The sequence below is a fragment of the Pseudochaenichthys georgianus genome, chromosome 4, assembly GCF_902827115.2.
Source record: "Pseudochaenichthys georgianus chromosome 4, fPseGeo1.2, whole genome shotgun sequence".
Classification (NCBI taxonomy): Eukaryota; Metazoa; Chordata; class Actinopteri; order Perciformes; family Channichthyidae; genus Pseudochaenichthys; species Pseudochaenichthys georgianus.
Genome location: NC_047506.1, coordinates 9,843,866 through 9,865,915, shown reverse-complemented (window position 1 = coordinate 9,865,915; position 22,050 = coordinate 9,843,866). Strand labels below are relative to the sequence as shown.

The 22,050-nt window shown below is 41.0% G+C and overlaps 1 protein-coding gene, 1 long non-coding RNA gene and 1 pseudogene across 4 annotated transcripts; 1 reads left to right on the top strand and 2 right to left on the bottom strand.

Annotated features, from left to right (window-relative positions):
- Positions 1–5,756: 5,756 nt before the first annotated feature.
- On the top strand, positions 5,757–6,084 carry LOC139433702 (uncharacterized). The gene is made up of 2 exons (XR_011643089.1): positions 5,757–5,844; positions 5,951–6,084. It is a non-coding gene; the product is annotated as an uncharacterized lncRNA (long non-coding RNA).
- Positions 6,085–7,900: 1,816 nt separating this feature from the next.
- LOC117445289 (dimethylaniline monooxygenase [N-oxide-forming] 2-like) lies at positions 7,901–12,848 on the bottom strand. Of its 3 annotated transcripts, none has more exons than XM_071202852.1 (10): positions 11,795–12,848; positions 11,411–11,599; positions 11,131–11,296; positions 10,889–11,031; positions 10,526–10,725; positions 10,152–10,385; positions 9,687–9,778; positions 9,529–9,601; positions 9,348–9,417; positions 7,901–9,258 (listed from the first exon to the last, which is right to left on the bottom strand). In XM_071202852.1, the coding sequence occupies exons 1-10, from the start codon at positions 11,924–11,926 to the stop codon at positions 8,896–8,898; spliced, it is 1,662 nt and encodes a 553-aa protein (XP_071058953.1). In that variant the 5' UTR covers positions 11,927–12,848; the 3' UTR covers positions 7,901–8,895. The 3 variants fall into 3 exon arrangements, with proteins under 3 accessions (XP_071058953.1, XP_071058952.1, XP_071058954.1); XM_071202851.1 differs by having other exon boundaries at positions 10,889–11,296; positions 11,795–11,935; positions 12,286–12,293; XM_071202853.1 differs by having other exon boundaries at positions 10,889–11,296; positions 11,800–11,907.
- A 92-nt stretch (positions 12,849–12,940) lies between these two features.
- On the bottom strand, positions 12,941–21,827 carry LOC117445290 (flavin-containing monooxygenase 5-like; annotated as a pseudogene).
- Positions 21,828–22,050: the final 223 nt, after the last annotated feature.

The window sequence follows — 22,050 nt, the reverse complement described above, 5'->3', positions numbered from 1 at the left end:
ACACCCAAACACAACGGCTCTTTTAAGAGCCACCTACAGTTTCAAAGAGTTGCAATCCTACGTTATTATAATTATTAAACTGGTTCATGTATCATTTAGTTTACTGAACCGTGATGAATGAAAGAAATTAGTGAGGTCGTGGTTTACAGAAGTTACAAAGACATTAATATATGAGTAACAGGTCAGTGTAAACACAAGCTTCTGTCAATTATGGATCATTCAAACTATTTATATAATAGTATATATATATAATATATATATATATGTAATAAAGTTCTAAAACAAGTATTCGGTATATTCCTTGATAGCTTTTGGAGAAGGTTGTTTTTAAGTTTACTAAAATCTATCGTTTCAACTGTTTCACTAAAGTGAAAAGGAACAGGTGAATAGAGCATCATTGAGTTTCTTATTCTGTCAGTAAATTATCCAAATGAAATGTTTATCATTATTTGATTCAACCATAAACAAATTGATTGTACCTTTTTAATAATGACCTTACATGGTCGGCAAAGTTAAATTAACTTCAGAAAATCAAATCTGTTGAGAAAAAATTAATAAATGTTTAAAGATAGGAACTTGCCATCCCACTGAAAAACAGTCCGTCGAGATTTAAAGGCGTAGTTGTAGTTCAGTCCAACATTTAATTTGGATTCATTTCGTCAACAGTCAACTATTTTCATAAAGAATATATATATTTTTCAAAGTCAACTTTATTGTCAATCTTACTCAGTTTGTGTTTATAGACAGAGAGATCAAAAAGACGTTTAAATAAAATTATACAATTTACAGATATGTAATGTATACAAATATATATATCCTATACACACCATCATGTATAATGATGGTGTGTGATGTATAAGGGAGTGTGGTAGATAACAAGTGAATATAGAGTTACATACAGATCCATGTTACAGCAAAAGATGGAATAACTAAGAAGCACGCAGTATAATAATAATTACATGCAACAATTAAATAACTGCTCAGCATCTCCACCACAATCCCAATCTGCTGTATCCTATTTTCCTCCCCTCTGCATAACACCCCATCACACATACGAAACACAACGCAGAGTCTGAGGGTGTTAAGAGTATGTTTATTTAAATGTCCTCCTCTCTACTGGCCAACACACGGAGCATATGCTGGGTGTAGAATTTTTCCAGGAGGAGGAGATTTCCATGCCATGCAGGGTCTTTGGGGATGAGGATGATGATCGCCTCCTTCGTGGTCCACACAACAAAGTAGCAGAGACTCCGGTCTGTGATGTGCAGCTGCCCTTGGACCTGGTGCCAGTATGGGTGATATATGACCCACCCTCCTCACGGAGACAGAAGGATGGTAACTGGACTGCCTCCGCGATGGTCATGTTCATGTCACCAAAATCCTTGAATCTACACACAGCAAATAAACTCAAATGACACAACGAGATGTAAAAGGAGATCACACATACAGTATAGACTATATAAAACTGGCCGCTTCAATCTGAAGAGCAACTAAAACAAAACACGGGAGTGTACCTTGTTCTTGTGAACACTAATGTAATCCACAGCATACACAGAGACCACGAAGTTCTTAAGGAGAAAACTAGTTACTAAAACAAAACACGTTAGTGTACCTTGTTAGCTAATGTTAGCTAGCTGACATTAACGTTACACATTGCACTCATATTACTCACCGAAACCATGTAAAGCCGGTCCCGCATGCTGGCTCTTACAGAACCGACTAACTCCCCTTTCGTGTATGTACAGCTCTCAACGTGTCCAGACTTGTAGTGATGTTCACCTCGTTTTATACTTTTATTCTCATTCTGAAAGAAACAGGTGAAATTTGCTAACGTGACGGCCGTCTTTGTGATGGTGACGCGTATTGTGCGAGACGAGAGACCTGTAGTTCATTGAGCGGTTTCACACAAAAAAATGTGTAACTTCACAGTTTTACGACACATTTTAATTTTTTTGACTTGCAAAATATTCTTTTAAATTGACAAACATCATTTGTGGCACAATTCAAACGGGATCAAAAGATAACCTTATAATTGTATGCTTCCGGGGTCCCATGGAGGCTCCCGGAAAGGGAGGGACTTCGCCTCTCTATAGGTCGATTGTTTAAGCACCTTAGATTACGACCCATAGCCACGTTTTAAAGTGTAGCACCTCTAGTGGTCGTGTAAGAAACAACATGCTCCCGTTTATTTACAAATAACCCTCTCTGGAAAATCCTAAATTGTAGAACAGTTTGGCCATTAAAATGCTTTTTGATTAGATTTCTAGCGAGAAGTGTATATTGTACTTTTAGAATCCACGTCCAGTGGAAGTGTAGGATCTATAGTTTGATAGATATTACGAAGATGATTTGAGGTCTCGCCAGGATAACGTGTATATGCGGCAGCTTCCATGTAAAGTTAGCGTGGGTGAAAACAGTATTTCCGGTCTCGAAGTTTTCATAATAAAACCGGATATATTCCCCTCACTGTCAAATGATTACACAGTGATATCTGCATTACTCATCCACTAAAACACATCAGTTTATCCTTGTTAATTACACAATATTGATTGGTTTAAATGGTGTACAATGCTTTTGTGTTTTTAACCTTCGAGTCAGAGAAACAAATAGTTTTTTAGGAGTTTAGACACTACAGTTTCCGAAGACACTACACTACCCAGAATCCCCAGCTATCGTTTGGGACTACAACATCCGCCTTTCTTTACAAACCCCGTGATTAGTCATCAAGCCCTGTGATTGGATGTTGGAGTGGCAGTGCGACAAGGTTACGCTGTCAAACAGCTCTTTGAAATGGAATGGAACCACGGCAGACTTTCCAAAACTGGAATTGGACGGGTCCAGCCCCCGGCTCCAGCTTCCCCCCCCCCCCCCGTTTTCGTATTTCCCACAATTAGAAGTTGGCAGTATTAAACGTGTACACCCTGGAGGTTTAGGGGATACGAAACACAGTGGTGTTATCAATTGTAAAACATATAATTAATAAATGGTGAAATAATATACCCACATGACACCTAAGGTCAGAAGAGCTTTATTTAACAGATGGTTTTATGTCTACCCCTCCTGTTGTTCATTGATAAGCCGGAAACATGCACTTGTCAAGGTTCAGAGGCAAATTTTGCAAATATGGCAGTAGCCATCAATCATCTTAAGATAAGATAAGATATACTTTATTGATCCCAAGTTGGGAAATGTTTTTGTTACAGCAGCATGTACTACTTTGTTCTACTCCACTACAATTCAGAGGTTAACCTGGTATTTTTACTCTACTACATTTATTTTTGTTACTTTGCAGATTCTGATTAATGATGTGAAATATAAACAACCCTTAAATCAGACTTTAGTTACACCTGAGTAAAATTCAGCCTTATCAGTTTGTCTGTTTTGCACATCCTCCTGTTAATATCTTTGGACGTCCTGCACTAAATTGTTTTATTGTAGAGATCACTACAGTATCTTCTTGATATTTTCCATTCTATATTTCTATCATTGACCCCTATTTTGTATGTAGGCTACTCTTAATATTTAAATGTTTTCATCAAATATAACTTATTCTACAACTAAATTCAATAACGTGCTTTAACCACTAGGAGGTGCGGTTTAGACCAGTGGTCTAGTTAATACAACATAATAATATCGTACATAATATGACTATAAACTTTATTGGGAAATTAAAACAGAACGTTAAAGGAAAATACAGTTTCAGTCTCTCGATGTGAAGTTTATGCATTGTACCATGAACTTGTATAGACCTGTAACAGTCAACTGCATGAGGAGTTGGAAAGGTAGTTCAGAAAATCAGTAATATCTTTAAAAACTACAAAAAAGTCCCTTTATATCAGCTGTGCACCTTTATGGTGTAAACACAGCCTATCTACTAATTGGATCAAATATAAAAGTCAGCCGAATTAGTGTTGATACTGCAAGGAGACGTATTGTGTGAAAAGAAATGGAAGATGTTGTTTAATTGTTGATATATGTATGGTCCACGTCACGTATTCAGTTTTGGCAGCATCTCTTCCAGTTTGTCAAAAGGTCTTCTGATCAGGGCTCTATAAATACATATCTACGGCAGATCTGTAATATTTAATGCAGCCGAACCGTGTATTGCAATGCCGTTATGTGATGACTTTCAAAGAGAAAAGCAAGAGCACTCGGAATAAGATAAGATAAGATAAGATAAAATGAACCTTTATTAATTCCCGAGGGGAAATTCAGTTGTACAAAAGCAGCAACAGGGTAAGCGTGAAAAACAGTACAGCAAAGATTCACACAGATCAATAAAATCTAAAATCTAAAATAAATAACATAAAATCAAGGAAATAATGATAATAATAATAAAAGACTATAAAAATAGGAGATAAATAAAAATAAGAGTAAAATAACTGTCAGCATATATACATATTTCGTCATCATCTAAGTTATAAAGTGCATAATAAGTTAAAGTGACAAGTTTAACATGGGTTGTGAAAACAGTGTATATTATAAAGTTGTATTATTATTTTTTGAATGTTTTCCGATTTCATATCACATAAACACCATATCCCGACGTGCATTGCGGCGTGATTTTTGATCAAAACCTCTGAAAACAGAAAGGTGTCTCTCAGAATCGAAAGAGAAAAACCTATGGGAAAAACACAAAAGCATTGAACAGAATTTAAACCAATTAATGTCGTATAATTAACTAGGATAAACTGATGTTTTTTAGTGGATGTGTAGTGCAGATATCACTGTTAAATCATTTGATCATTGGTTTTATTATGAAAACGGCCAGACCGGAAATACTGTTTTCAACCCGTAACTTTACATGGAAGCTTGCCGCATATACACACGTTGTCCTGACGAAACCTCAAATCATCTTCGTAATATCTATCAAGCTATAGATCCTACATATCGACTGGACGTGGATTCTAAAAGTACAATATATACTTCTCGCTAGAAATCTAATCATAAAGCGTTTTAATGGCCAAACAATCCTACAATTTAGGATTTTACAGAGAGGGTTATTTGTGAATAAACAACCCTCTGTAACGTTTGCATTGAACGGGAGCACTAGAGGCCGACAATTTTAAAACGTAATTATAGGTCGTATTAAGCGCTTGAACAAACGACATATTTGGTCGTAATAAGGTTCTTAAACAATCGACCCATTTGGTCGTATGAGTTGGAGGACTTGTTGCAGCTAAACATGACGGAGAATAAGATCTCCTCTGTTACAACTTACAAGCAGAGCCATTTAATAGAAGAGTTCCGACATCTCGGTTCACTCCAATGGACCACTTTTTTACAGCAATGGCGGATCGTGGAGCCTCTCAATCGTTCCCCGGAAGTTAGCGCCAAGGCTAGCAGAGCTGTGGAGTTGCAGCATAATAGACCGTTCGTGACGGACTTTTAAAGGTAAGAAGAAGTTTAAAGATTTATATTGCGGATATTATCAGTACATCTGATTCAAATGAACATGTGTATTAAAGGATGTCAGTGGATTATCCCTAAATTAGTAGATTTAGGGAACGTTTACAGATAACAGATTAAGCTAGCATACCGAAGCAAGTTAGCAACACACGTTGAACAGCCTTTTAATTGTAAATTCCGTTCTCTTAATGTCATTTCGTCCAACATGTTGAATTAGAGAAGAGGGTTTTCTAAACGGGATTGTATGCGGGGGAGGAGGGAGTTAAATATTAGATAAATATAACTTTGGTGCGTGTAAGAGTGAGTGTTTTTAGCAGAGCCATATTGTGTCCTTGTGATTATGTTGATTATTACCTGTCTGTATAATGTTGCAGCTCAGCTGATTCTGGATTGATGGCAAAGGGAGAGGGACTTAAGTGAGAGTGAAAACACAAGGTAAGTTTAATACAAGTAAACACCTTATCTCCCCAAGGCATTTCCCATCCAATAGGTGTGCTGTGTGTGTATAACCCTTTCTCCTGTCTGTTACTCCCTCTTTCAGCACAAGAACCAGGGGGGGATTCAATGGAGCCTGAATACCTGCACTGAGACCCTCACCCTGCACCCTGAGTCTCAACTCTCAGTGTTTTTCAAGCCTTTCCCTGTTTTTTTGTATTAAACAAAACATTAAGCTTTCCCAATGGTGTGGTTTTCGTTTTGTGAAAAAGTGCAAATGCAGTGTTTGTATATAATTACATCACATATTTTGTTGCTGTTGGTCGTGAAATTGCTCCTGCTGACTTGAGCCAGCCATTTTTTCCTCCGCTCTGTGTCAGTGGGGAAGCCGTACATTCGTACTCCTTTCTCTGAGCGATTTGAGCATCCCCAGGCAGCACAGAAAACCATGGTGGCGACTAGGAGGCAGCACAGCAAACCAGGACAACACGGAGGAAAAGGCACCGACAAACTGCATGATATTCTATTCAATGTTTATTGAATTCCATGTATTTGCAATGGATGTTCCTAAAACAACACATTTAACATCATCATCATCATCATCATATGCTGCTAGTCCTGCTGCTGCTGCTAGTCCTTTGATAGTCACCTGTCCTTTCTGAAAGCCATAAAGACGACATTAGTCATTTAGATAACTTGTGTCCTCAATTACCAGGGGATTACTGAAACTACCATGAATTTAAGAAAATGGTAGAAATGAATCCAATCTGAATTTTAAAGCATTACTTTAGATCCCCTCCCTCTAAATGTATCAATAAACATTAGAAAGTGATGCTCCTGACTACCATACAAGTTTAAGAAATAATATTGGTTTGAAAGATACTCCAAGAACTTGGAGTATCAGGCTCTGCACTTTCCCTCCTCACCTCATACCTCAAAGACCGCACCTACAGGGTTACTTGGAGAGGGTCTGAGTCCGACCCTTGTCAATTAACTACTTTTCCTTCCGGGAAAAGATTGTCCCTCTCTTGACTTAACTATCAACATCGGCCCCTCTGTTGTTTCCCCGACTCAGACTGCAAGGAATCTGGGTGTGATCCTAGATAACAACCTGTCGTTTACTGCAAACATAGCTGCTACAACCCGCTGCTGCAGATACACGCTTTTCAACATCAGGAAGATACGCCCCCAGCTGACCCAGAAATCGACGCAGGTTCTAGTCCAGGCTCTCGTCACCTCACGCCTAGACTACTGCAACTCCCTCCTGGCTGGTCTACCTGCATGTGCCATCCGACCTCTGCAGCTCATTCAGAATGCAGCGGCTCGTCTGGTCTTCAACCTTCCAACATTTTCCCACACCACGCCGCTCCTCCGCTCCCTCCACTGGCTTCCGGTAACTGCTAGAATCCACTTCAAGACACTGGTACTTGCGTACCATGCTCCGAATGGATCTGGCCCTTCCTACATCCAGGACATGGTTAAACCGTACACCCCAGCACGTGCACTTCGCTCTGCATCAGCCAAACAGCTCACTGCACCCGCACTGCGAAGGGGACCCAAGTTCCCATCAGCAAAAACACGTGGGTTTGCTATCCTGGCTCCAAAATGGTGGAATGAGCTCCCCATTGATATCAGGACAGCAGAAAGCTTACATATCTTCCGGCGCAGACTGAAAACTCATCTCTTTCTACTCCACTTCGAGCGATAGAACTATTAACAAAGCACTTGTATACTAATAAAGGACTGGCTTATCTAAAGCCAGTTAAGTAGCACTTGAAATGTTTTAGCTCTATGAAACCTGATGTACTTGTATGATTCTGTTTTCTTCAAGTTTGTATTTTGTTGGTCGAACGCACTTATTGTAAGTCGCTTTGGATAAAAGCGACAGCTAAATGCAATGTAATAAGTACCAAGACGATGCAAAACTGGCTAAACAGAATACAAAGTGCAACCTGAAGTAGTCATTTGCAGCTCTGAAGCACTATGTGTGTGTGACACATCCATTTTATCATGCAAACCTGCATACTGTACTACAGCTAAACATGACGGAGAATAATTTCATTTAATTTCAAACCTTTATTTATACAGATAAAATCCCATTAAGATCATTGATCTCTTTTCCAAGGGAGACCTGCTCAAGTAGTTCCACATGAAACATAAAAACATAATAGAACAACAAAAGGACATCATACAGCATCATTTACAAAATTATCCACATAAACAGGTACCAATAGCTTCCGATTGAGTAGCATCCAACAGAGCTTTAAAAACATTTAGTGGCACCAGATTGTTCAGTTTCCATTTAATTTAAGATTTAAGATCTCCTCTGTTACAACTTACAAGTACCTTTTGTGATTGGTGTTGAACTTTTCCTGTCGGCTCCCAGAAACTAACTTCAAAATAAGACTGAGAGGTCTGATTAAAGAAACACATAAAAGCCTGAAGATGGTGCTGCTCCAGGGAAACAACACTCTCTCGGCTTATCCTCTCCCTGATTCCCTACAGAGGTATTTTATCAAAATAACCAACCTATACATGGTGTACACGATTCATTTCAGAATTAAATGACAGACAATAAGTAAACCAACAACACAATGTGGTCACGGCTAAATCTGCTCTGTGTATCATGCTGAGCTCAGTCCGACAAACACACATACATATAATTATAGTTTTTAATAAGCCTCAATTTAGGTTTCTCTATGCTATCTGATGGTAGATTGCAGTTTTCTCTGACCTTTGAAACAGATACACCTATCAGAAGAGTGCCAACTACTTTTCCAATTGTGTAGCACCATATTATTACATAATACTACAATCATACACAACATTAAAAGAGGGAGGCTGTCTCTTTTTCTGCAAGCCAAACACCAATTTTTTTTTTTTTTTAAATGTCTTAAAATTCCCTGATCCATTTTTTTTTTTTTCTTTCAATGAATCTTAGAATATCTAGGATATTAATATTTCAATGTCTGTATTATAATTGCACATCATATTGCAACATATATGATCTTGGGTTATATTCGTTACACAGTGTACCCAAATATGATCATTTTAGTTTGGTGTAAGAGTGAACCAGGAGTCCTTCAGAAACATCTTGCACCTGTCCAGAAACTGGGCGGCACCCGACAGCACTGGAGTTATCTCAGTTTTAGACAGAACAAAAGCCATTGCAACTGTTCCTCCAAGTACAAGCGCCCAGGGAGAAATCGCAGACGGCCTGCTCTCCGGTACCGCTCTGGTTCTGAAGGGTTGAGCCAATCGCTCCCACTGAGTGAGGATCGCCTGACGGGCCCCGGCCCACTGTCCAGGCCCCGTGAGACGATACTGATATGGAGTGCAGGGACCAAAGAAGATCCTCACCCAGAACACAGGATCTGTCAGCAGTAGTGTCAGGAGGTTTGGTCGAACACCCACCTGTGATTGGAAGTATATCATGAGGTTTGTGTCTTACAGGTGCAATACAAATTATAATGCAATTTTATATCGAGATAAACTGAACCAACCTCCTTTGCCATGAAATCCAGGTAAGGGATGTATTCTACCTGGAGAGCTGCCGTTCGTGGGCAAGGATAGCTGAGAAAGCAAGTAAATTTGTTCAAATTTCAAAAACAATTTAATTTATACGTGTAGGAAGAACATCTGCCTGTTCTTTTGAATGAGCTTCATTGTGAAGATGATGTCTACCTTTTCATGTTCCTCTTCCTCTCAGACTCTATGACTTCCAGCATTTTCTCCTTAGGTGGAAGACAGCTCGAACCTTGAAGATGAAACACAACAGCTGACACCTTGCACTTTTCAGTCCCGAGTGGGTGTGTTTACATTTAAAGCTCATAATAATTTACCGGTAAAGACCTTGACAGCCCATCGCGCCTGCATTTCCACATTACCCATGATGGCCAGTGTGGGTAGTACCAGAGAAGGAGGAAACAGAGTCCTGAAATTACCAAAGTATATATTAATATATGGCAGTACTTACAACATATATTTTTATATATATATATATATATATATACACAATAACTCATAGGATGCATATTTTTTAACTAAAATGTTATTTTAAAACAGCACAATTTAAGCACAATTCAATCTTATGCTCTGTAAACATTTTTCTATATTTCTATTTATTGAAGTATAATTAGGATTTTTTTCTTGTTTTATTAAAAATGCTATCTATCTTCTCATGTGAAAGGTCATCTTACAACATTTACAACCCCTTAAGTTAAGTTTTAGTGTGGATTTTCAACTAGTAAAACTTTAAAAAAAAAAATCACACATAGCTATACAAACTCTACTGACAACATACTCACTTGTACAATGTCAGTTCTCGTTGAGGCCCGTCAGTTAAGACTGAAGGCAGGAATGGAAATGTTCCATTATAGCCTGTACAGAAAACCACAGCATCAATGTTCTCCTCCACTCTGCCATCTTCAAATTCCACTCCTGAGTCTTTGAATCCTTTTAGATTGGTTTTCATTACAAGCGCTCCCTGAAGGATTCGACCAGGGAGGTCATCATTGATCAGAGGACTTCTGTCCATAAGTCTGGGAAAGAAATGAAATGAAAGGAATCAACCACCTATCTTGTTACAAAGATTTTCTCCTATTCAAAATGACACCATTGTATTAGATAGAGTAACAGTCTGCACAGCTGACAGCATTTTCACACTGGAATCATGCGGCACCTGTGTTTGGGCTTCAGACCATACAGTCTGTGGTCATATTTGTAGTTCAGTGCTCTCTCTGCTGCCCAGTTGACCAAAGTATTGGGCAGAAGCAGTGTGAGCATGTTGTTGAGTCTGGTGATAGCGGTCATGTCCAGAGGAAGACCATTACTGGACATCCTGCCAATCACCCAGGCCCCCTCGCGTGTGCTGAGAAATGTCTGTCAGAGAGATTTAAAAAGATAGATGTGAATTCATGGGTTACATATTTTGAAGTAACAATGTGCAGTGCAATCTTATAGCAGTTAAGTACACATTGTTTTCATCTATCCCCTGCTCCTCTGCCAAACTAAATTAAAGCTTTTCCTTTTTTTCCCATCTTACCTTCTTTGCAGATCTACTGATCTCCACTGCAATATCTCCTCCAGAATTGCCAATGCCGACCACCACCACCCTCTTTCCTCTGCAGGCATCTGCATCTTTGTATTCCCAGCTGTGAAAGCACCTGCCAGAAAACGTCTCATATCCTGGAGTAGATACAGATGGTGCAAAAGGAAAACAGTTACAGTATATGCAAGATGAATGCTCTTTCATCAAATTCTGTAAAATGTTTGAATTTGACAGACCTGGAAAACCTGACAGGGGTAAGGACGGATGAGTGTAGTGGCCTGAACACACCATAACTGCATCAAAGACGTTTCTCTCCTCCTCGCCATCCTTGTTAATTGTCACTATGTCCCACTGACCTGACAGAGAGAAATCCGGCCTCTGGGCAACACTCTTCACTGTGGTCTGTATCATGCATGACCACATTCAGAAAAGAAAGAAAGAAAGAATTGATAACTTTAACTTCACATAGTATGTTGTATAAACTTGTGAAAAGATGGTGAACTCCTGGAGGATGACCTGGAAATGAATGTATCTGAGCAGGTCAAAGTGGTCAGCGTAGAGCCTGTAGTACTGCAGCAGCTGGGAGTTGTGCATGTAGTTTGGATAGTCAGCAGGCATGGGGAAATCACTGTAACACATCATCTCTTTGGAGGTGTTCACCACCAAGGAGCGATAGATGCTGGATCGCTCTGGCTCAGGTGACTCCTGTTGGCACAAACAAAACTTTGATAAGGACAATTTACTGAGGTTTGCAATTCTTTTGACACAATCTATTTTCAAACTGAATATCATTTTATTCCAGATTAGGTTGGGAGCTCTTAGGCCATACAGTATCATAAAACCAATCTTTAACTGGCCACTACCTTCATGTATGGGCTACTCAAGGTGCCCCCCACTCACCTTACATTTCCACAAGCCGCCAATGTCATCACTGCTCTCAAAGCAAACAGGCTCCATGCCTTCCTCAACGCAGATCTTGATGCAAGCCAGACCAGAGCTGCCGGCTCCCACCACTGCCACACGTCGCACCATGGCTGAGAACTGAGAAAACAAGACGAAAAGTCTAAACAGCTATGATCACCTTTCCAGCATACGTCATCATTTACTTATTCATATTCAAGAGAATATATGTTAATATATCCACTCCTCTTAAATAAACATAGCTTTTTGCTAAGAGCATTTGACTTCAGATTAACTCAAAATAACATGAATAACCAAGTGTTGGACTACTTCAGTAAACTAAATAGACAATTAAATAAAATGATAAAACAAAGGATTATGATTATTATTTAGTAAACTTAGGTAGGAGTATTGCTCTGCTCAGCATGTGTAATGTGAACATCAAGAAAGATAAATGTTTGCATTGTTGAAGTCTGAAAAACTGCTCTCACCTTCCACAAGTCCCCTGTCAGCTGTGACTAAAATGCCAAACAGCCTCTACATTCACATGAACTGCATGTTTCTTATCTACAGAAGGCTATTGCAGGCGATGAACTTTGAACATGTTACCCTGCAAGCCAGTATTTCTGTTTCCACCTCAGCGGGACGGCTCTTGGCCCGAAAATACGTTTTTTCTCTGGCACCAAAACATAACAAATATCCAGAGGGAATTAAAAGAGAAAGGAAGCTAACGTTAACTTTGTACATGCCCTTTTTACATGCCCATTAAACCACATAGTATATACTCCATGATCCTCTGAAATTCAGAGGATCATGAATGAGCATTTCAACATTTTGAGTATATTCAGAATACTCAAGCTCTTATTATACATCCATGGTTGAAACACTCGGATTGTAAACTCGAGTAAACACTGGAAGCGGTGTCTTTTGTTCTCCAGGTGACGCGAGCGATTCTGGCAACAAAAAAACACACTGACGAAATACACAATATAAATGATGTAGTTGTAAATGCAGTATACATAATCTTATAGCATCCTATGCTAGTATGCTTGCTTCACAACACATTTGACTTTCCTCCCGTTTCACCTGTAGTTTCAATGTCCCCGCCCCCCCCACCACATGATCAACAACACACACACAGAGGGCTCTTGATTAAGTCTTTATTAATGGGTCTACTCAAAGAGTGAGATGTCTTTATATGTGTTTAACATTCCCTTACATTCTCTGTGATTTAAAAGCTTAAGACACACATATATCTGGTTAATGTAGTTATGGTTGACCTTTTACAAGCCAGCAAATGTTAACAGACCTGCTTGTGTTTATACGCAAACATGAAAATACTTTTACATCCACTGCCAACTTTGAATTCCATTCTTTTACACTTTAACTCAGTATTACTTTTTCAATACACTAAGAGTTTGTTGTAGGACATTTCTGACAGTAATCATTAGCAGTGAACGATTGTGTGGATTTTGTCACATTACCATACTTTTTGGATTGAAAATGTGCATATACAGTGGACTTTCTTAAGAAAAAAGGATATGGCATTTAAACAAACTAAACATATAGAAGTAGTAATAGCTTTAAAAGCAGCATAAACTGTGGTATTCCCATAATCACAACCCAAACAGGAGTTAATTGAACTAGATTACTTAAGGAAACAAGTAAAGTATTTGGTCTGCATATTGTTTGATTTAACATGTTTAGGCTGTTTGTGGTCGCAGGTTGGCCAGCAGAGTGGGGATGGTGGTCGGGTTGCGCACATGGATGTAGTAAACGGCCGCTCCTCCAGCCATGAGGGTCAGGCTCAGCTTGAACAGGCTGCCAGCAAAAGAGGCCTCTTTTGTCTCCAGCTGTAAGGGATAGGACGGAAAGTTACGTTGGATGTATACAAACATTATTTCATGTTTAAGACCACCACAATATATTTTAATCCCCTATTGCATCTATAGAGTATTACACTCTCAGAGTCTTCGATTGGTTCAAAGAGTCCGCAAAACTAAATTAGGAGTCAGAGCGTTCAGCTACCAAGCTCCTTTTCCCGGGAACAAACTTCATGTTGTTTTTAGGGAGGCAGACAGTGTTGAACACTTTGAGAGTATGTTGAAGACCTTTCTTTTTTAATAAAGCCTGTAGTTAGAGCTGGTTTAAGATAAGCCTATGTGTGTTCTCCTGACTTCTACAATTCTTGGTATTTTTTCTATTATCTATTTAATTTGTATCTTTTAATTAGTTTCTTGTAATTGTTTTATTCTTTTAACACTGTCATCTGTGTTTGTTAATCTGTAAAGCCCACTGAGATAAACGTGTTTTGTGCTATTGGGCTATATAAATAAACTTTGATTTGATGACTTGATCTGATGTTCAGATAAGTTGGAAAAGACACAGGTTCCTAATGCATTACATTTCATAAGAGTCTTATGAAGAAACTGTGTTTATTTCAGACCTTTCTGGTTTTCAGGGGCTGGTACACGCGGTTCAACGTGGTTGAGATTGCTCTGCGGGCTCCGCCCCATTTCCCTGGTCCCTTCAAGCGGTACTGGTAGCTGGTGACAGGTCCCCACAGAACCATCTTGAAAATTTGGTAGTCTGTGAAGAAGAGCCAGAGCAGACTGGGCCGCACCCCAATCTCTCCTGCTAAGTCATCCATGTAGGTAACAAAGTCCACGTGCAGGGGTGTCAACCTTGACACAATGTAGCTGTGGAGAGGATGGATCGGAAATTAATATAGGAATTTGTTGCACTCAAACCTTTATTTACTATTTATTAACAAATCTAATTACAAATTATTTATCACTTGTATATAGACTCTGGCAATACTTCTATTCTATTTTATTGTATTTACTTCGACTATTTGATCTGTGTTCTTGTGTTGCACTGAGGAGCCTGTGACCTAAGATTTTAATCGACATAACCAGGGGCGGCCATTGGGAATACCGGGAGTTTTCCCCGGTGGGCCGGTCGGACAATTCACTAGCACCCCCCCACCGTTGACAATTGACTAGTGGTACCGAGTTGGGCCGGTCGAGTTTCCCGAGTTTTTTGTCCCAGTCCACCCCTGGACATAACTACACTGTAGTTTTATTGTAGCATTCATGTACGAATGACAATAAAAGCCTTGAAACTTGAATCTAATTTGAAGAACCTTAAGATATTATCAAATTAATTGACAATGTTGTCTGCAATAAATAACCTAGCAGAGGAATATTAGTTTTACTTTTTCTCGATGTCCTTGGTGTCCTTGTCCACAGACTTTATCATGGCCTGGTTTGAGGGCAGCTTGGCCTGTCCTGAAATGCAAAAGACAGACAAAGGTATATGGTCCGTTTGAAAAGTATCTAGAAAAGTGGCAGATGATAAACTGGTAAAGCCTCACCATTGAAAACTCGTGAGACCCAGCGGGCCTGCATTTCAGCCTGTGTCATGATCGCTGCAAAGGCATGGATGAAACCCACCACAGCCAGAGTGGGATGCTCCAGGTTTGGAGGAAAAACGTGTTTGTACAGTCCCAGACGATGCCCAGACATGTACTTAGAACTACTTGGCAAGTATGGAAAATCATAGTTGTAACCTGTTGCAAACACGATCGTATCCACCTATAAAGAGGAAGAGATAAGTAAGAGATAGCCTTGAATTTTGCTTGAAATAAAGATAGAATATATCCTTGGAAATAAAGATAGAATATATCCTTGGAAACTAAGTTCCTTTACTTTTTCCACAGTGCTGCCATCCTCAAACACCACGGACGAGCCACAGATCTCCTTCACATTTGTTTTGATGATGACAGACCCAGACAGAATCTTTAGAGGCAGCTCATCGTTGACTACCGGGATCTGATTGAAGAATCTGAGGAGGCAGCAGGAAAACAAGGGAAATAAACTACTTACATCTTTTACTTCAGCAAAAGTAATAAAATATAATGTATAAATACTCTTCTAAAACTAATAGTCACACATTCAACATTTTACTTAATTAACTTTTCAAAAGTATTGGCATCAAAATACACTTCTATAACAACAAGTTAAACTCACTCTGCTCTTTTTCAGAGAAAAACACATTATATCATTTTATTATATCTAATGATGTTTTAATGTGACTTTAAAGCTGCTTCTGGTAAAGGTGGAGCTCATTTTTTAGCTTGTGAATATAAGTGTCACGATCTGTCTGTGTTGCGTTTTGTCTTGTCTAGATCTGTCTTTGGTTTTCTGTCTGCAGTGTGTTTTGTCTAGTTTAGATCTGTCTTTGGTTTCCTGTCTGTGGCCCTTTCTCACTTCTCTTATTTTTCATTTCCTCGCTCCTCTGTCTCACCGGAAGTTGTCTGCGTCATCTTGAGTAGCGTCCCAATGGCCTTATTTTTGCCGGAGGACCGAGGAGCGATAATGGAGGAGCTATAATCGAGGAACTGAAGTTACCTACTGTAACTCCAGCTTCTATGAGTATTGGCGTAGCCCTCTAAGGCTATCGCTATTGGGTATTCCCCCTGCGCACCCGCGCAGCACTGAAACACTTGTAGTCCACGCCCACCCGCTGTCTTCATGGACTCCACCATGGCGTGGAACTGGGGTCCGAACAGCCCGGACGGGTAGCACTTTTCTGGCCGTCTCCGTAACAGACGCCTGCTGCAGCCAGAGGTGGAACCGTTGAACCGTGTGTACCAATAGATGATCTGTGTCATCTACGCGGAAATCCTCGCCTGGGAGACAGCGACGGACGCGCACAGAGTGAGCGCCGTGCTGTCCGCCTTGCTGATTTCCTCTGCCTCGTCAGCGGCCAAGGTGGTGGACCACTCTACCAGTGTCACCACCGAGTTGGAGAGCAGTGCGATGTTATTCGCCGCCGCCTGAAAGGCACACTGGTGCACCCGGTCGGCCTGGCGGGCGACATACTGGTCTCTGGGGGAGCTCAACGTAGGGCGCCGTCCGGCGATTATGTTGGCCTGTCTTACCCCAAAAAACGCCGTCAGGCTTGGCTCCAGAGAAGGGGTGGCTGGGAAACCAGCATCCCGTGCTCTGACCCCAGGCAGGATTCACATGTGTGCTGGTCATAGGTCATAACTCATTATGAACCCAGAGCCACATGAGGGACAATCTCTCACATTGTTACTCATGTTTACTCTGCAATTGAAGTGTCTCTTGTGCTTCAGTAACGGTGTGCTGAAGAAAAGATGGAGCAGATTGTCGGGCCTCCTTCCTATTTATACCGGAAGGGTATTAGAGAATTGAGAAGCCTTTCTTGTGTCTCTCCACAACTCGGGGGGGCAAGTGAGGGACGCAAGGAATCCATATAGGCTTCTCAATTCTTACATTTCCCCTCCTCGACTCCCCTCCTCAAGACTTAGTCCCGCCCACAGGAGATGCGAGAGGAGGACCGAGGAGGGGAACCGATGAGAGAGGAGGGGAAGCAGCAGACGTTTAAAGAAATGAGAACTCCTCTCCTCTGAGCGGTCATATTAAAGCAACGTCCGTTCATTATTACGTGGCAACAGCTGCATCAGCTGTCGAGTGTTTTGTCATAGCGCTGTATTTTATAATCTCTGTTAGATCAGCTGAACATTGTTCCCCCACATATTTACTTTGAATTCATTGAGAGTGCGGTATAATGAGACAATAACAGGCTACAGATGCGGACACACACACACAAATATATTTATATAGATATATACAATTTAAAGTATGAGAGCACTCTCATAATAATGTAACAATCAGAGACGGATATAGCCCCTCATGCTATAAGCATGTGTATTTTCTCCAATCCTGTTCATGTGTCTTCTCACAATTATCACTGGCCCCGTGTATCGCCTAATCGCTATAACCGGCCTGCTCTCGTCTATCCCACGTGCTCCACTGACATCCAACATCTAGTTTCAGGTGCCTGTGGGAACTGCCAGTCAGCTGTTCCTAAGGCTGACTTCATCTCTGGCTACGCCTCCCTGCAGTCCCTTGATTTCCTTGCTCTCACTGAGACCTGGATTACTCCATTCAACACATCCACCCCAGCAGCTCTCTCCACAGCATATTCCTTCTCCATACACCCAGACCCACTGGCAGAGGAGGTGGCACTGGTCTCCTGCTCTCTCCCAAATGGAGCTTTTCCCTCTTCAAGCTACCTAACTTCACTCCTTCCACCTTTGAATTCCATGCCGTCACAGTAACCCATCCTATACAATTAACCATTGTTGTTCTCTACCGTCCACCAGGCGCCTTGGTGGACTTCTTGGAGGAATTGGATAATCTCCTCTCACACATCCCTGAAACTGGCCCTCCCGCTGTACTTCTCGGAGACTTCAACCTCCAGACAGGGAAGATAGACAAACTAACATCTCTCTGTTAACCCACCTTTGCTTTCTCACTGTCTCTGTCCCCACCAACTCATAAAGCTGGCAATGTCCTTGATCTCATATTCTCAAGGAACTGCGCTACTTCTAACCTCTCTGTAAACCAATCCACACATCCGATCACTTCTTCATTCATTCTCTCCTACCCCTTTCCAAACATAACAAACTAATCTCTTCTCATCCTGCACCTGTCCTACCTTTGCCTCATCGGTGCTCTCAGCCCTCCCTTCCTCTGACTCGTTCCAACTCCTGCCTCCAAACCTCTGCTGCGGAAACTCTCCTCTCTACCTCTCTCATCCTCCTTGGACTCTCTCTGTCCTCTCACATCTCGGCAGGCTCGTCAGTCCCCTCCTGCTCCCTGGCTAAATGACGCACTGCGTGCTAATAGAACCGTCCTTCGGGCAGCAGAGCGGAAACGGTGTTTAATCCAAACACCATGACGACCTCCTAACCTATTCAGGCTCTCCTCTCCTCTTTCTCTGCTTCGATCTCTCAGGGCAAAAAAGCACTTTCTTTCAAGATAAGATCCAATCTTCCTATTCCAATCCTAAAAAACTATTTTCCATCTTCTCCACCCTCTTGGACCCTCCCAAAGCCCCTCCCCCCTCCTCACTTCTGTCAAGTGACTTTGTTAACCACTTTGAAAAAGGTTGATGATATTCGCTCTTCTTTTTCTGACTCACCTCTACTCACCACTGGGTCACCAGACCCCTCCTTCCACCCACACACTACCTCCTTTTCCCCTCTCTTCGCCAAGTGAGGTTCTTACCCTCATTACCTCTGCCCGCCCTACCACCTGTCCTCTGGATCCTATCCCTTCAAACCACCTTCAGACTATCGCTCCTGATATTCTACCGTTTCTCACCCATTTCATCAACACTTCTCTAACTTCTGGTCACTTTCCAAACAGTCTCAAGGAGGCAAGAGTAAACTCTCTCCTAAAGAAACCCACTCTCAACCCGTCTGATGTTATAAACTACAGGCCTGTCTCTCTCCTCCCGTTCCTGTCTCTAAAACACTTGAATGTGCTGTCTTTAAACAACTCTCCTGTTATCTCCATCAGAACAACCTTCTGGATCCGCACCAGTCTGGTTTCAAGGCAGGCCACTCCACAGAAACTGCTCTCATTGCTGTCACTGAGGAACTGCACACTGCTAAAGCAGCCTCCCTCTCCTCTGTCCTCATCCTGTTGGACCTGTCTGCTGCATTCGACACGGTGAACCATCAGATCCTCCTTCGCACTCTCCAAGAACTTGGAGTTTCAGGCTGTGCACTTTCCCTCCTCACCTCATACCTCAAAGACCGTACCTACAGGGTAACTTGGAGAGGGTCCGAGTCCGACCCTTGTCAATTAACTACAGGGGTCCCTCAGGGCTCTGTTCTTGGTCCCCTCCTCTTCTCCCTGTACACAAACTCGCTCGGATCTGTCATTAGCCCGCATGGTTTTTCATACTGCTACGCTGACGACACCCAATTAATTCTGTTCTCTCTGGAAACATCGTGACGGGTAGTCCAGAGAAGGAGGAAACAGAGTCCGAAATTACCAAAGTATATATTAATATATGGCAGTACTTACAACATGTATTTTTATATATATATATATATATATATATATACACAATAACTCATAGGATGCATATTTTTTAACTAAAATGTTATTTTAAAACAGCACAATTTAAGCACAATTCAATCTTATGCTCTGTAAACATTTTTCTATATTTCTATTTATTGAAGTATAATTAGGATTTTTTTCTTGTTTTATTAAAAATGCTATCTATCTTCTCATGTGAAAGGTCATCTTACAACATTTACAACCCCTTAAGTTAAGTTTTAGTGTGGATTTTCAACTAGTAAAACTTTAAAAAAAAAATCACACATAGCTATACAAACTCTACTGACAACATACTCACTTGTACAATGTCAGTTCTCGTTGAGGCCCGTCAGTTAAGACTGAAGGCAGGAATGGAAATGTTCCATTATAGCCTGTACAGAAAACCACAGCATCAATGTTCTCCTCCACTCTGCCATCTTCAAATTCCACTCCTGAGTCTTTGAATCCTTTTAGATTGGTTTTCATTACAAGCGCTCCCTGAAGGATTCGACCAGGGAGGTCATCATTGATCAGAGGACTTCTGTCCATAAGTCTGGGAAAGAAATGAAATGAAAGGAATCAACCACCTATCTTGTTACAAAGATTTTCTCCTATTCAAAATGACACCATTGTATTAGATAGAGTAACAGTCTGCACAGCTGACAGCATTTTCACACTGGAATCATGCGGCACCTGTGTTTGGGCTTCAGACCATACAGTCTGTGGTCATATTTGTAGTTCAGTGCTCTCTCTGCTGCCCAGTTGACCAAAGTATTGGGCAGAAGCAGTGTGAGCATGTTTGTTGAGTCTGGTGATAGCGGTCATGTCCAGAGGAAGACCATTACTGGACATCCTGCCAATCACCCATGGCCCCCTCGCGTGTGCTGAGAAATGTCTGTCAGAGAGATTTAAAACGATAGATGTGAATTCATGGGTTACATATTTTGAAGTAACAATGTGCAGTGCAATCTTATAGCAGTTAAGTACACATTGTTTTCATCTATCCCCTGCTCCTCTGCCAAACTAAATTAAAGCTTTCCTTTTTTTCCCATCTTACCTTCTTTGCAGATCTACTGATCTCCACTGCAATATCTCCTCCAGAATTGCCAATGCCGACCACCACCACCCTCTTTCCTCTGCAGGCATCTGCATCTTGTATTCCCAGCTGTGAAAGCACCTGCCAGAAAACGTCTCATATCCTGGAGTAGATACAGATGGTGCAAAAGGAAAACAGTTACAGTATATGCAAGATGAATGCTCTTTCATCAAATTCTGTAAAATGTTTGAATTTGACAGACCTGGAAAACCTGACAGGGGTAAGGACGGATGAGTGTAGTGGCCTGAACACACCATAACTGCATCAAAGACGTTTCTCTCCTCCTCGCCATCCTTGTTAATTGTCACTATGTCCCACTGACCTGACAGAGAGAAATCCGGCCTCTGGGCAACACTCTTCACTGTGGTCTGTATCATGCATGACCACATTCAGAAAAGAAAGAAAGAAAGAATTGATAACTTTAACTTCACATAGTATGTTGTATAAACTTGTGAAAAGATGGTGAACTCCTGGAGGATGACCTGGAAATGAATGTATCTGAGCAGGTCAAAGTGGTCAGCGTAGAGCCTGTAGTACTGCAGCAGCTGGGAGTTGTGCATGTAGTTTGGATAGTCAGCAGGCATGGGGAAATCACTGTAACACATCATCTCTTTGGAGGTGTTCACCACCAAGGAGCGATAGATGCTGGATCGCTCTGGCTCAGGTGACTCCTGTTGGCACAAACAAACTTTGATAAGGACAATTTACTGAGGTTTGCAATTCTTTTGACACAATCTATTTTCAAACTGAATATCATTTTATTCCAGATTAGGTTGGGAGCTCTTAGGCCATACAGTATCATAAAACCAATCTTTAACTGGCCACTACCTTCATGTATGGGCTACTCAAGGTGCCCCCCACTCACCTTACATTTCCACAAGCCGCCAATGTCATCACTGCTCTCAAAGCAAACAGGCTCCATGCCTTCCTCAACGCAGATCTTGATGCAAGCCAGACCAGAGCTGCCGGCTCCCACCACTGCCACACGTCGCACCATGGCTGAGAACTGAGAAAACAAGACGAAAAGTCTAAACAGCTATGATCACCTTTCCAGCATACGTCATCATTTACTTATTCATATTCAAGAGAATATATGTTAATATATCCACTCCTCTTAAATAAACATAGCTTTTTGCTAAGAGCATTTGACTTCAGATTAACTCAAAATAACATGAATAACCAAGTGTTGGACTACTTCAGTAAACTAAATAGACAATTAAATAAAATGATAAAAC